This window comes from Myzus persicae, unplaced genomic scaffold, assembly GCF_001856785.1.
Source record: "Myzus persicae strain clone G006 unplaced genomic scaffold, MPER_G0061.0, whole genome shotgun sequence".
In the NCBI taxonomy this organism is placed as follows: Eukaryota; Metazoa; Arthropoda; class Insecta; order Hemiptera; family Aphididae; genus Myzus; species Myzus persicae.
This window is the reverse complement of record NW_019103365.1, coordinates 211,412-228,092: the sequence shown is the minus strand read 5'-3', so window position 1 is coordinate 228,092 and position 16,681 is coordinate 211,412. Positions and strand designations below refer to the sequence as shown.

Sequence of the window (16,681 nt, the reverse complement as noted above, 5' to 3'; positions counted from 1 at the left end):
GCCAGTTGCACAACACTATATTGGTTCAATAAATAGTTATTGGTCCATTAAGTGTAGTTATTGAATCGACAAAAATTAAAATAGGCTGCACGAAGTTATCTAATCAATAAGTTATCGACCATTAGTCACTTTTGATCAATGAAATGTATGGGGCCGATTTTGGTCCAATAAGTTTTATTGGATCAATAAAGTAAAATGACGAAACCTTTTCACCATAATACCTAATGAGATATTATATATTATCAACAGAGCTTGCGCTAAAGAAATATAAGAGTCGCACAAACTGTTTATTTTACAGAAGTAAAAAAATTTGATGTTCGCTCCGCTCTCACATAATGAATAATGCATACTATTATACATATTAAATAATATTATATTATACGTGATAATATATGAATATTAACAATTAAAATAACAAATTCCTTTAATCAAATTTTAATCAAATTTTATTTTTTATGACAACCTCTTCATCAGTATCACCACTATCACCACAGTTTTAGAACCGTTGTATGCCCGTAGTTTTAATCTTTTGATAATCATAAATAAATAGGTATTTACTATAACAATGTTTTAATCATAATTTCTAATCATTTCAGAAATCAAAATGTCAAATGGTTACAAGCTCATAGACGTAATATAAAATTAATTATTAAAAATTCAAATCATAATATTTTTTATGAACTGCACAACATTTAAATAAGAACTACACGTTTAAATATTTAGAACTGCACATTTTATGCACAACTGCACAATAGCGCAAGCTCTGATTATCAATAATAATGAACCATAATCGTAAATAATCGGACCACTTTGAACCACTATGGTATGAAGTTCAAAATTATAAACAATAATTGCATTTGTGCAACGATTTTTAATATTTATCTATCGATAAAACTTATGGAGCCAATAAGTTATGGGACCAATAAAATGTTGCCTTGGCCATGTGGGTACTAATAGAAATGCAGTAGTTTGCAGACTGCGGTGTGTGCTAGTAACAAAATCACATTGCCGAGGTAGATCATTAGACGAGCATAATATAACTCATAATATAATCAGGGGATCGGGGGGGGGGGGGAGGAGCGAGGACTCATCCCTACCTCTGACGGTGGTTGAAGAGCGTCCCCTTTGACAAATCAGGATATTATACCATTAGACATATTTAACACAAAATGATTTATGGAATGCTTTAAACTATATATGGAGACTTCGGTAACCTCTGGAATTTTTCCCCGCTTTAAACCCTGAATATAATACATGCCATGATATTTGTATATGTGTAATCGTGTTCGATTTTGACGATTATTTTAGATAAAACGTTTGATAGGCAGATTCACTTGTATAACACTGGCGTCCAACACTATTTAAACAATTTAATCGAATTATAACTCTATACAATATTAAGAGGACGCCACACCCGCATGTGCAGTTGTCTCCGTTTTACAAACGCGTAACATACCAAATTTACGCTCAGCAGTTCACGTTTTGTGCCGTTAGCTTGAAAATTAGAGTTAAAAATCGACCTATTATGAAACTTGACGGTATGAACTTTATCTGTGTTTCGTTGGAAGTTTTTCAACGATACTTCAGTTTTTAAGCGAGGTATGCTTGTATATAGAATAAAATATGTAAATTAAAAACTATCATAACTCACTTAAAAACTGAATTATTGTAAAATACTTCCAACAAAACACGGATAAAGTTCTTATCATCAAGTTTCATAATAGGTTGATTCACTCTAATTTTTAAGCTAACGGCATAAAACTTGAAATGCCGAGCTTAAATTCGGTATGTTACTCGTCTGTAAGACGGAGACAACACATGCGGGTGTGGCGTCCTCTTAACCTATGTGGGTAACGATTTTTATTTCCAATTTTTTAAAAAAAAACCATTCACCAAGTATTTGAATTGTATTATTTGAATTTATTACTATATGCATTGTAATTGTGTTCAATTTTCTGTTGTGCACGACATTGTTTCGAATTGTTTTCATTTGGATGAAAATAAATAAATACGATTTATCGGTTACTGTTTAATATAATGCGGAATCACCATAAATAAATATCCGGCGGAATCGATATAAAAACCTAGGAATCGATAACCCCCCCGCCCCCTACTTAAACCATAATATACACGTGAAAATCACGAAGTAGCGGGACAGTACTACTACTGAAGTACCCAAATTACTTCAAATGTATTCGAGTATCTAAAGTAGTTTTTGAGCGCTCGTTTGAAAGTAATTTTTCTCTTCACCACCGAAAATGTCAACTGTCCGACAACGTGAATACTGGTGCGCTCTTGACAAAATAACTTTTTTGGGTACCTAAATAAACGCAAAGTCAGGTAACTTAAATTCCTCCTTTGCGGGGATTCTGCTTTTTCTTCAGCAGAAGTAACGGGGCCGAGTCGTGCACTGGTAGCTGGTATTATAACGGTATTGTAGGTATAATGGTTTATGTTGCACATGGGCTCTTACTTTTTGGTTAGAATACTGCTCATAGTCGGATCCAGATTTTCAGCGATCGAGATTGCTTCTCGCCAACCGACTGGCGATTCGTAGACTTTTTCTTCGACATGTTCTCTGGTACAATTACAATACGCAGTCGACACGTGCAACAATACCTGTAACATATTATTGTTTTATCGTATCAGACCACGGCGACGCGACAAGAACAATATTTTTTGGGGTTGCGCGAATTTTGAAAAGTTCACAGGCCCGACACCACCCTTTTCGCACTCCTCACACGATCACAGACAATTATTTTAACGTCACTTTGCTCGACAGTAAATGTACCTACTGTATGTTTACGATCTGTTTGATTTTTTATAAATTATTTTAAATTAATTTATATTTTGATACTATAATGCGCATCTATTGATGAATTGGCGAATCTTTGCTGTATCATACTCGTTTGTACATGCGAATAGCTATGGCCAATGTACAAAGTGTAACAGAAAGACCCGACTAATTAAATAACTTTTGTTCCGAACAGTGTTTTTATATATTTTTTTTTTATATTTTATTTACAGACGCTTCGATAAACGGATAGTATAAAAATTTTTTGTTTTAATATTAAAAATAAAAAAATTAAATTTGATATAGTCCTCCTGTAGGTACCCCTTCCTTCGTTCTTAACCAAACAGTGAGTCAGATGTTAGTGAATGTTATATGCGCGTAATACCTACTAATATTTTTACTCTTTTTTTTAAAATATTTGTTGAGGTATCAATAACCGTGAGTCAACTTTTGTTTAGAGGTATTAAATACGAGTCATAGAATAGCAGTGCAACTCAATTTTTTACAATGTTTGGTTTAAGTTTATCATGCGGGAAAAACATGTTTTTAGATCGCTCGGTGATTGTCGTATATAGCTACTAAGACTTGAACGTGATTCCATGTGTTTCACAATCAGTGGGTTGATTTGGTCATTTTCGTGAAGGAGGGGGTGTGGATGAATTGTTTGTACATTTTACCTATTACCCCTTGGCCACCAAAAAATGTTCATATGTATCATGGTTCATATAAGCACCTCTCAGTACAACTCTTGTATAGTATTAAAGTATTTACACGTAAAATATACGAATGAGCACATGAACAGAAATAAATGTGCTATTTTTAAATATTTACACAAAATGTATATAGTCGTATACAATATACATACATAAGAAACGTCGTCCCAGCACCCGGGGTCCATTACTTTTAACAAATTTCAACCCTGACTTATTTTGTGTATTTTATTTCGTACAACTTTTTACGACCCTGAAAAACCTTTAGAATTCAATTTCACGACACAGGTGCTGCGGTAACGTTACCCGCGAACCCGAAATTGAATTTTCAGGATTTTACAGGGCTGTACCTACTAGATTGTGCGAAATAGTAAGTACACAATGCCGCAGGGTCGCAATGTATGTGATTTCAAATTTACGGGCGCCATGGTAACGCATCTAGTTGAACATCATACGACTTTGCCGGTAGACTACTAAACAGCCCGAGGTGTAAAAATTCCAAAGCTTAAAAAGTCAACGGTAAAAATGTCCGAGGTATAAAAAGTCTGGTACACATAATTAGGTAAAAGGAAAAATACGACGTGATGGTCAAATCAGGTTTCAGTGATGAGTATTAGTATTTTCCAATATTACAGCAGTATACTTAAATTTCAATTAAACGATATATTATATTCTGATAAAATCAACAGATAGTCTGGTGGGTAGGTACCAATATCGATAATATCGAACTTTAGAATTCCAAATAGATTATTACTTTAGTACATAGGTACCTATTTATGTTGTTTTTGTAAAAAGAATGAATTCGATTTTTCTATGAAATGCGTGACCTAGAAATTCAAATAACTGAATTTTTTTTAATGTTGTTATACAATAGCATACATTACATGGGTAGCTTAAAATTGTAGCTGAAATTGGAACGTTAAAATTGAAAATTTCGATCTCAACACCTGATTTGAGTTTAGAAATTTGAGCTGAGCGATAAATGTATAGATTTTACGATGATGACGTTTTTATAAAAAAAATAGACTTTTAGTCTATTTCAACTTAATGTTTTGATTTTAAAAATTGGTTTTAGTTTGTGATTGAGAATCGGGACGGTTAGTGCTTTTGACGAGAGGTAAAAACGAAAAATGTCCAGTACTTTTCATAAGACGAAGAAAATCAATGGACCACCGGAACAACATCGGTTTTCGACCAAATCTCGTTTCTTTCGGCGCACTATTATCAAACAGTTAATCGATTTTTTCGAAACGCATTTGCAGAACACACGGAGATCGCTACGATTTCAAATGAATAATAATGTGACTTCGGGCAGGCAAATGCATACACAGCGGCAGACTCACTTCTAAATGTTTCATTTGCTTAGCCAATTGCACGACTTCGCGCGTTCCCCTCACGTTCATGATAGTCGCATCTCGTATCGGCTCATCGAAACGGACACTGGCGGCCACGTGGAAGACGACCGAAACGTTTTCCACCAAAAACCCGTAATCCTCGTCCGACAACCCGAGTCGCAGTTCGGTCATGTCGCCCAACACGGGAAACAGTTTTTCCTCCATGAGACCGGGACTTCGTTCCTTGATCGTGTCGAATAACTGCGAATGACAGAGTGATGATCGTTTACACACAATATTAGTATCGCTAATAACTAGGGTACACAAAATATTAATTATTTTTTATTTTTATTCGAATTAAGTCTCGGCAACTACGGCCATCGGCAACAAAGAGTTTAACTCTAAATTATTAACTTAGTTACATTATATTATTAAATATTAGGTTGGACTTGGTAATAAAGATTGTTGCCTGGTCCGTTTCGTATGAAAGGCATTCAGTTAAGATGTGTTTGATTGAGAGTGATGTAGCTGGCACAAAATATTATTATATGGGCGTTGTGCAGTCGATTTATCGCAAACGACTGACCGCGAATGATTTATCGCAAGCCCGCGATCGATCGGATTACGGTTTACCTCGCCACAATTGATCGTAAATAAAACCGTTTAAGTTACTTAAAGGTATAAGGTTGTGTTGAATTTTTAGGTTTTTATTTTAAGTTTTAAATTCAGTGATTATTATTATTATTTTTTTTTCATGTCCAAGCATTGGGCCTACAGACAACTCATCGAAATGATCCTCAGTTTTCATCACGAATTCCGATGCTACCAACATTAGCTTTTGTACTCCAGAAGCAGATGTAATACAATGCTAAGCTGAATAAAAAACAAGTACCAATTATAACAATTACACAAATATTGAAGATTTTCTTCGTGGTACTGCATGCAAATTTCAATTGAAAGTTTAGTTTTTTCATTATTACGCACCTAACTTATTGCATTTTTTAATTATTTTTTTTTTATATCTTACTCAATTTAATGTAGGGATATTATCTATTCATGTGAAAAAATATTGCACATCACTTCTTATTGTAAGTTTAATTTGTTTATTTTTTATGTGGGTGCCTACCGACATTTTTTGAACATTTATGAAAGACGAAAAAATATATAATTTTCAACCATACCTGTAATCAGAGAGGTGCAAAATGTTATCTAGATAATTATTCAAAAAAAATGTGCATTTAAATTAAAAACTACTATCGAAAATGTTGTTTTACGATGCACTGCCGTATGGTAAATTATAATTGCGATTAATTGACGTGTATAAACATATAGGTATATAGGTAGGTGTTATTACATTATTATCGTCGCTACATTTAAACAATGATATATTGTTCTACTAAATATTACTCACACGTCATCGTGACCAATCGACCCCATGAGAGTAAAATGTATTCGAAAAAAAGCTCCGAAATCAAACCCGTGGAAAATAGAGGCCCGGGAAAAATTATCTTTAATTAGATAAATATAATTTGGAATCTCGCGTGCTTAATATATTATATACTTATGTAGTGTGTCCTATTTCAATCTTGTTATATATCCATATCGAATCGTACAGTTTTTTCTACAGTTATTTGTAAGTCAATTCTAACTAATAAATTAATCAAAAAAAAAAAAGTTATATCGAACTTATTTAAAGCACGATAATGAGATCGTAGTCATTGAATGTTTAGTGTTTGTTGGAAAAGGGCTTTTTTTCGTAGATTCGAGAAGAAGAATGTATTTCTGGGTGGCAACAACTTTTTTTTAAAAATAATTCTCTAAAAATAACGATCGTAGAGTATCGCTCATTAATAAAATATTTTGTACGTTGTTTATTAAATAAATTAAAACAATATGACGATGCGATGTGATACAAAAATAATGAATAACTAATAAGGTATAATGCAACTATATTCCGTGGACATTTTTCGCATTAAACGATAGTTAATAAATTACTGTTTTTTTTTTTTTATTTATACTTTAACAATATTGCAGTATAATGTTTTCTTATCGCTACATTAACTATGGCAATCTGGTTGGATGTGACCGATTTATCTAAATAGCTTATTTTCGTTTTAAATTTTATAAAATTAAAAACGGCTGTTTTTAAATTAAGAATTTTTTTAGAATTAGTATGCGTATAATATTTTATTATTATTATTTATTACGATAAAATTAATATTACGTAAAACAAATTGGAATACCTACAGCCAGTGCATTTTAAGGAATTTTCACTGGGCGACAAAAAATATGTTCTTAAAATAAATATTAAATTATAGCACGATGGAATTATTTTATGTTCGCCCCTCATAATTACTTAAATTATTTATTTTTAATAAATGCTAAAAGTAGAAATACATTTTAAATGTTAATAAAAATGAGTTGTAATTTATTTAAAATATAAAAGGTGATTTCAAGAAAGATGTAATATTTATTCATTTTTTAACATTGGTAGTATACAAAAATGTCTCTTTTAAAAATCTTGTGTCACCCAGACGCCCAGTCTTTAAAAATACAGTCAATTTCAGGCGATAAAATATTTTCAATTGGCGTTAGTCACGACGCTTAGGCCAGTAATATTTTTTAGTCGCTTGTATAGTGAGACATTAAAGTACTAGTGAACAGTAAAATAATAATTATGTAAAGCGTCAATTTTATACACATAATAATAATAAAGAAAATATGCATTTAAATATTGTATGAAAACTAAAACATACTTGAGCGTCCAAAATTTCATTGATCCTAGAAGCTTTGTCTTTTCCTTTTTTGTGTCTCACCAAAAGACAGATTTTACCGATACCTGGACAGGACCGAACTAGTTTTTCGATTAAAACTTTGCCCATAAATCCGGTCGCACCGGTTACCAGGACATTACGCCCTCGGAAGAAGTCCTGTATGCTCATTATGTCCTGAAAAATTTTAATAATCGTTACCACAAGACGCGTGTAATACAGTTTTTCTAGTGAAAAAATATTGCGTACGCGCAGAGTGTAAGCGATCTCTCTCGATATCAAGGGGAGTAATTATATAATATGGTTCGTAAATAATATTTTGAGAATTTCCTAACCTGCACATGCGTATATTCTAATGGATTGTTAATCGTTGCCGTACATGCAGTTCTCATTTAAAGTTGTAGATCAAACGGGTGGCAATAACTGCACATAATTATTACAACAAAATTAATGTATACGCGTGTGACAACAAAACTATTGTTTCATTTATAGTTTAATAAAAGTCCAATGTACATGGCACGACAGGCGTCTAAAAGTGAATAGTAATATTGTTGTCAGTACAGTGTGATAAACGTATAATATTAAATTGACCAAACGAATAATATTGAGCAAATTAACGTTGAAAACTGTTTATACCTACCACAACTGTATATGGGTACTAACTAAATATCATATGCAAAGGCGTTGATTTCACTCTTTTCACTAGACTACACTGTTAAAAAGTTCATTTTTAACCAGACTTATAGTTCACTTTTTAATAAATTCAACTCGTTAGTTGATATTCCAATGAACGTATAAGCATAGCAACTATGTAGTTATTCGATTATTGACTGTTGCAATAACCTAACTTTCGATTTAAAAACAATCTATCGAGTAAAAACTAAAAATAAGGTTTTTGTTCGATACAAATCACTGTATGCACGGTTTTGAATAAAAAGAGGGTGTAAGTGGATGTCAATCTGCTGTACAACAGTAGGTTACAATAGTGGGCCATCGATGTAATTTATGGTGTTAAATTTTACTTCAATTTTATAAAATCATTTTATACGAAAAACGATTCTGGGCGAAGGCGGTCGGTCTTTAATATTACTCAGTAATTTGGTACGTTTGACGATATTGTTGTGATAAAAGTAATTAATTTTACTAGTGAGAAGCATTAGTATACTGCGCAGTAGATTAAATTCATTTTTGCCAAACAAAGTACATTTGAAAAGTCATTGCGCGTACAAAATGTAATAATATACTTAAAGAAATTCAAGAGCCCACTCAAAATATTTTTAATTTACAACGAAATAACACAAATCATTATTATTGGTTTTTAATGATTACTTTCGTGTAATTTATTTATTTATTTTAAAACAGATAATTATCGAAGATTTCATATGCATATAAATAGTTTAACGCCAGTAAAAATGTTTTGAAAATTGTATGGCACATAGATAACGCGGACATAGACAATCAGTGAAAATCGTATATATCTAAGACATTTTTTTTTTTTTAGAGCGAATACATTAAAAACCAAAATCGATTTTGCTGAAAACCGGGTTTCCGTGAAAATTCCCGTTTTCCCCTAACTTTTTGTTTGTTTTTCCTGCTGCTTTTGAAAACTATTGGGGATTTTTACTTTTAACCCCATTCGTTCCAACTACATTCACTTTCCTACCAAAAAAAGTTGCTGTTGAAGAAAATCGAAGCAGCACAAAAAAACACATCATTTTGAAATCATTGTAAATCAATACATTTATCGCTCGGCTCTCAATTTAAAATAATTATGTAACACTTAAATTTCAATTGTGTTTTTTGATAAAATAATATGATGTATATTATATATCAATATATGCATAGAAAGGCCAAACACAGGTACTCTTTTTGTGGTCTTGGCCTACAACGGTAAAAAAGCAGATTAACTTTTTTTAAACCGAGTTTTGTTAATATTTTACCACACATTAATTTTAATTTTTAATTTGTTGTCTGTCAACTACCTATGCTTTGGACCTTTGACAATTTCGTGTTCACGACTGGACTTGAGTAAATTATTTCCATTAACGTATCTACAGGTTCATATTTGTATCGAATGCATCATCTGAATATTCTACTTAAAAACTCTTCTCGACAATTATCACATTCATACAGTTTTGTTATAATCGTCTATAAGACGTCATCTACGTATCCATATCTCAAACCTGTAAGTCTGAACCTATTATATACCATACTAAGTACGTATAGTGCATAATAAATAAAGCCCGGATTTAAATTTCACAGAAAACTGTAAAAAAAAGAAAATGCTCTAAAAAATAATTAAAAATGCCAAAAAAACATCTTCTCCGCGCAAAATAATATTACCTCGGAAAATTACAAACTTTTTTTTTTATAGGCACTCAACTATATTCGACTCATTCGATTTTTGTCCATTTTTACCCTTTATCGGAGCTAAACTCACAGCAATACAAAAACTAAACACCAAACTTAGGCGTGCACAATAAATATAAACAGTATCTGATTGACATTTGGTACGGATGGAAAACACTTGAAATCTATTCAAGCAAATATTATCATGAAAACAATACTTTTTGATAAATCATTTTGAATTTCCAGATTTCAAAAATCTCGTACAATATTTTATTAAATGCACTAAGACTTAATAGACTGACGGGGGAAAAAAAAACAATAATGCTCTAAAGATGAAATGAAAAAACGAAAAATAAAATTTCACTTTTAAAAGACCTATCTGCGACCGCGTTACACGAAACAAATTATGCACTCGGAATGCATTGCAGTTCTAGAGCAGCCCAAAAAAATAATACTGCACTTTGCGTTGGAATCGAGCCGACACGCAGACTTCGAAATAGTCGCTGGTGTTGTGCAATTATTTTCGCTGTACTTTCAAGCTACCGGCTCGGAAGACCGACAATACACCTATACCATTTCGTGTCGGAAAATATCCGCACAAAAGTACCTACGAAACCACGCATATTATAATAATGGTTACGCGCGTCTTAAAAAATAACTTTCTGTCGACATCAACTGCGAACATAATGACGGCAGTCCATAACAATACTGTCGACGAGCTGCTTACCTTTTGCGCGGCGAACCACAAACACCGTGGGTATGATGCGATGAAAACGAACGAACGCGTCGCACGAATAGTGGCGATCTGTCGACGAATTATTGTCGACCGGTACTCGAACGGACAAGACGTTACCTACCGTCCGGTCGCAGTGTAAAAATGGTTATGCGGCTCCTGCGACGTTCGACGCGACGGAATAATATTATTATTTTATACATTACTATACGACAACGATCTATTGTGTTAAACACGCGCAAGGTTTCCTTAATTAAAATGCAAGACACCGAATGTTTCTCCTAATGCGAATCGCGCGGACACGACGTCTACATTTTGTAATGGGTATACAATATACATATATTATATATATATAGTTACCATATTTTATTTCACCTCTCGCCGCCGACGCCGCCGTGTGCGCATATCGCCAGCAAATATACCTCGACGGAAATAAAAAATAATATAATATTTGATCGGTCGTTTCGAGGTTATTGTGAATAATTAGTGAGCGTTAACTGCCTGCGATGGCCGCCGCCCGAACCGTGTTCGGTATTTCGTATAATATATAAAACAACAATAATAATACTTGTTGACGTCTGTAATTCGATAATATTCAGTCCGAAGGAAATCGCGTGGTTCGCTTTTGAAATGACATATTATTATTATTATTATTATGGTCGTGATTATGTCGTGTGGCATAAAATTCCGAACAACAAAACGCCGACGGGAACGATCCGATTCGTTACCGGCCGTCGACGACGATATAGTATTATCGTTGTTATTCTGTCATAATATTATTATATTAATATTTCCGATGGCCAACAGGTGCGATAATGATGGCGCAGGCAGAGTCACTTTTTCCGCAATGATTATCGCCGACGTGAAAAATACTTTGAAAATTGTATTTATAAATACTGCAGACGCGAGTACGTCGGTTCGGGAAAGCATTAAAAAAATACATTTGAAATACCTACTTTTTTTATGAAACACTATTCGAGGACAGAACGCAAATATTATACCTACTTCTGGAAACTGGGTATTTGTTTGATTTTACTTGTTTCGTTGTGCAAGTGGGCAAGAAAATCAAATTTGTAATTTAGTATAATATAATGTTACACTATTGTGATTTACGATCGCTAAAACGGCATACGCCGAGTACACGAGTGCGACTAGGGGTGGGGGGGTGGAGCTAAGCCCCCCGAAAGCGACTCTTCATCGACGTCATATTATAATAACAATTCAAAATGAATAAATAACAGTTCAGCATTCGGCATATTTCTCAATAAAATGTCGAACGTGACCCGCACCTGTGCAGAGCCAATGCCAACGATGTCATTGCGCAATAGGCATTAATTCAGAAAAGACATTTCGTAATTTTTACTTGTTCAATAATGTGTTCTGTGTACGTATTGATATTTTGCAGTCGAGTTTTTTATTCGACCATCGTGACCATAACTCTATAAAAAATGACATGTGTTTCTGCAGTCTTGGTCAACGCATATATTATGTGCCTATAACATTATCTACCTTTTTAAAAACTCAGTAAACACGCCGTAGGTACACCTGACTACATTTTTTAAGTAAAAATTGAAGAAAGTCGTGATGAATACAACGGAATTGCACATTCGTACAATAAAATAAAACCGGAGTAAATATATAACTATATTACGTTATTTACTATGGTTTATAACGAAAATAGGTGGGCGGGGGAGAGGCTTCGTTGGATTACTTTGGGAAATGGGTTACTACGAAAACGTAATGGGAGGCTAACCTAACCGAAAAAAAGTTTGCGAAAGTGTGTTGAAAATGTGAAAAATCAACACGCGCTCACACCGGAAGCCATCGTCTCGATCTCAGACTGAGATGCGTCCAAAACTTAAGTTAAGACCCGTCAAGTGTAGTAGGTTACCATACTATAGGTAATTGTGTTTACCTGTCCCCGATCTATTATCCGTCTTTACTACCTACCTGTTGTTACTGTTTTGTTCTCCGACATAGTTGTGCATTATAAACCGTATCAGTTGTTAGTGTTGATATGTATTGGCTTATGGCGCGGTCGATAAATAATGGAAGCCCGAATGGTCATCACAGTGATATTAATTAATGTTTCGACGAGTTAAGACGATTTTTGAAAGTTGAAAGTTGGAAATAGGTAGCTTTCGTCATGCTCATACCAGTATAATATATACCTATTATCTCAAGACAGTGAAAACTCTCTGTAACGAATCTGAAGGGACCAAGAGATTTCTTTTGTTGTAGAGGGTTTTCGTGATGTAGACGGTTTAAAAAAAATACAATTTTAATTACTTGAAGGTAACCTATCGCCTAATGCGCCTACCTATAATTCTGTTATTAATTTTCATACACGATATTATTTTTTATATTACATGAGAACTGAGAAGTCTGCAGTTACATGTTCATTATTTTATTATAGTTAAATAATAATCGTTATATAAAATTATTAAACTTATCATATTTTATACAATTACTTAAAATAGTCTGTCATCTATGTTTGAACTTGTAAACTGCCAATATTTATTTTATGTTTTTCTATGAATTTGTTCCATGTCTTGGAATAACTCCGGATCATCTTCGTGAAACAATAAGTATTTTTCTAACGATTTAACAGCATTAAATGCTTGTTGAATAACTATCATTGGCATTACGACTTCGGCAGGTTGTTTTTCCTCTTCAGAATGCCCTCCAAAATTACTCAAACGTTTTGATATAAGATTATGCTCAGTGTGTGTGATTTGATCCAATTTAAAATGTGGGGCACTCGTTATCTCGATAAGTGGCACTTAATTTTTTTTTTACTGAACATATTTAAAAAAAAGATTTTGAGATTTACGATTTTTTTTTGCACACATGGTTGCTATTGGTCACTAGAACAGTACAATAGTAATATGAACGATTAGTATTCATTGACGTTGGCTCCCACTGGAGCAGACGAGGTAAAAGCGTGCATTATAAATCGTATCGTTTATGATTTCGAATTCGAACAAAGAAATTATTACATCTCAAAATAAATATAATGTGATAGTTGAATGTATGTGTGCAGCTCATACAGGTACTCGACAACTATTTAACCGATTTTGTGAAAATTCCAAATCGTTCTTGGGGTTTCCAGGAAAATTCAGAGAATCTAATTTGAATCACGTTTGATTTATACAATACTGCAAGTGCCGTTTCCATTTTCCAATCGGTATTTTTAAATAACAGTAAACGAAGAGCGCTACAGGATCACCTCGTTCATTTATAAATAATAAATATAAGTGTTGCCTTCCACGCATATTATACGATATTAAAACCGTTTACTTACTATGGAGAAGAAAAAGTGGGCGGACGATTGTGAAAAAAACGACACTTCTTACTTATTGGCACCCCCACAAGGTGGCGCCACCGACTAAACTATTACTACGCTTCGAATTTGTTCGTCTCACGCAAAAGTCAGACGAGACCATAACAATATTATTGCGGCGTGCGTTAAATTATTATAGTTCCGCAACAATATAATCTCTGTGGCAGACACCATAACAATACGTTTTTATTAATAAATATTCATAAATATTTGACGGACACCTGTAGGTTAGGTATGTTGGAAAACGCGAGGTGTTGTGCTCTAATCGAAGTCCTCAATACTATAATTACACGATGCTAATGTTTTTTCATCATTCAACGTATCTGATGTACAAATCAATTTGCCCGACCATATTATTAGGTATCCAAACTATTTTTTTTTCAATCATAATACGAATAATATGACAATATAATGGAAGGAAACAAGGGGGCACACATTAACATAATATATTATTTTAATATATTGTATACAATTTTAGAAATACAAATTTAAAATGGAAAAAAACATATTACTACCCATGTTTAATATTATTGTGTAATTATTTATTTTTCAATTAAAAAAAAAAAAATTGTTTGTCCGGTGGATACCGCTCTGCTGTCCTGTATTTGTGTACGTCATTGTAATGGATGTGTTATATTTGAAAAACTGAACTTTCCGGTGAACTTTTTTTCCGATAGAAGTAGAAAAACTTGTTGGAAATCTTCTATTCAAATTTCTAGTTTAGTCTATGAAAAGTAAAAGGGTATAAATAGCTCAAATTAGTCAACATTTCTCCATGTATGGAATATTCTAATATAAATGTTTGGTGAAAATTTCAAGTGTCTATGGATATTCGTTTTAGAAAATAAATGCAACAAAATATCAAAAATTGATTAATTGGAGTTCGTTAATAATGTACAGCTCAATATCAAATATCGTAAAAATTATAAATTCAAATGCTTATAAAAAATTGATATTACTTTTCAGTAAACTTTTTTTTTCGAGGTACAAAACTTTGTGATCAATCTTTTATCTTTTTAAAGTTTCTAATGTAAGCTATGAATTGAAAAACATTTATTAACCTCTAACTGAAAAATAATTTACAAAATTTAGGGATTTTGATGAATTATGTCAAAATTTTAACTTTGAATGCACATGAAAAAGGCTTATAATATAGTTTATAAATTTCAAAATATTATCATATATAGTGTACGCTAATATAAATATTTGGTGAACATTTCTAGTTTTTACAGTTTTTATTTTTTGAGTTACACCAAAAAAAATATCGATTTTTCAAAAATTGATTTTACTTAAAAATTACAATTTTTTTTGGTTATTCGAGACATTTTAAAAGACTACTAGAATTATTTATCCATGGAAATATACCTGAATATTTTTTTCAATTTTTGACTCACAAGACCATCAACTTGACTCACTTTATTATCAGAAAATATGTTGTTGACTGACAGGATATAATTTATATACTCTTGCGCTACAAATACATTATAATACATTAAAACGTTTAGTTTTTAATTTTTAGTTCTGAAAATGGTTATTTGTAAATCTAATTTTTATAAACATTTTGATTGTAAAAACGTTTATCTAAGTCAAGCAGTTTATTTTTTACAATTGTTTAAAATGTTAATACTTTTATGGAATAAATTAATGAACAACATAATATTTTTTTTCTAAATATTATTTTTTCAGGAATTTTCAGATACCAAAAAATCTTAAAATGTTATCATCCATAATATAATTCTTACAATTTTTCTGCTATGTTTTCGAAAATATATAATGCGATATGAAATATTACGTTAAATTGGCTACGTGGTTAATAAAAACCAATGTTGGCCTGTTTATTTGTCCCCCTTAGACTCTGAAATAATGACTGGGCCGTTTTCAAAAGTTATACCAACAGACTTGGGGAGTGTTTATTCATTATTTTTCAACCCCTCTATGTTTCCCTCGTGAATTGAGGAGCCTAGAACACAGTTATACTCAACTCACGAACAAGTCATAATCGTGAACTCAAGGGGTGTAAGTGACATTTTCAATCAGAGCGAAGTGCTAAATTACACATTTTCCGTTTTATTTTGCGGTAAAGTTAATATATATTAGTGAATTAATCGTCATGTGCCGCGATCTGGTAGCAATTTCACACTGGATTTAATTTGGCAGCAGTCACAAGTGCACTTAATCAATTAAGCTCGATTGTGATTATTCCGAAATTCAAATAATGTCAATTGTATCCCTTGCGTTGTACCCTTCTAGGCGCCTCGATTTAATTTCGGTCCATATATTATGTATATCGAATAATGTTTTCTTTATTTTAATGATCACCATTGTTTATTAATGATAAAATAGTTATCATTAATATGATGATTTAATGTAATTTTCTGTTGGTTAGGCTATGGTTAAATTAGGTACTTATTGGCTAAGTTATATTTTGTCATTGCTATGCTTAGAGAGTTTTTCTACATAAATGTAAAATTAAATAACAGCTATTAAAGGCAAAATTCATGGTTGAGGTTTAGGCGTATACTAAACAAAAAAACAGTGGCGTCGTTTAGTATGGCGGTGACTAGGTGGACATTTTCCCCTGTCTGATTGCAAAATAAGTGTGATTGTTGGTGAAATAAAATAACTATAGGTAATTGTAATTTGGAAC

At 32.5% G+C, this 16,681-nt stretch overlaps 1 protein-coding gene across 1 annotated transcript in view; it reads right to left on the bottom strand.

Moving 5' to 3' along the window:
* Positions 1-10,872, bottom strand: part of LOC111034375 (fatty acyl-CoA reductase 1-like) — a 33,961-nt gene extending 23,089 nt beyond the window's left edge. The window contains exons 1-4 of the mRNA XM_022315564.1: positions 10,686-10,872; positions 7,595-7,786; positions 4,848-5,099; positions 2,474-2,619 (exon numbers count right to left, since the gene is read on the bottom strand). Coding sequence (XP_022171256.1) covers positions 2,474-2,619; positions 4,848-5,099; positions 7,595-7,780 — 584 coding nt within the window. The 5' untranslated portion in view covers positions 7,781-7,786; positions 10,686-10,872. The remainder of the gene's footprint in view (positions 1-2,473; positions 2,620-4,847; positions 5,100-7,594; positions 7,787-10,685) is intronic.
* Positions 10,873-16,681: the final 5,809 nt, after the last annotated feature.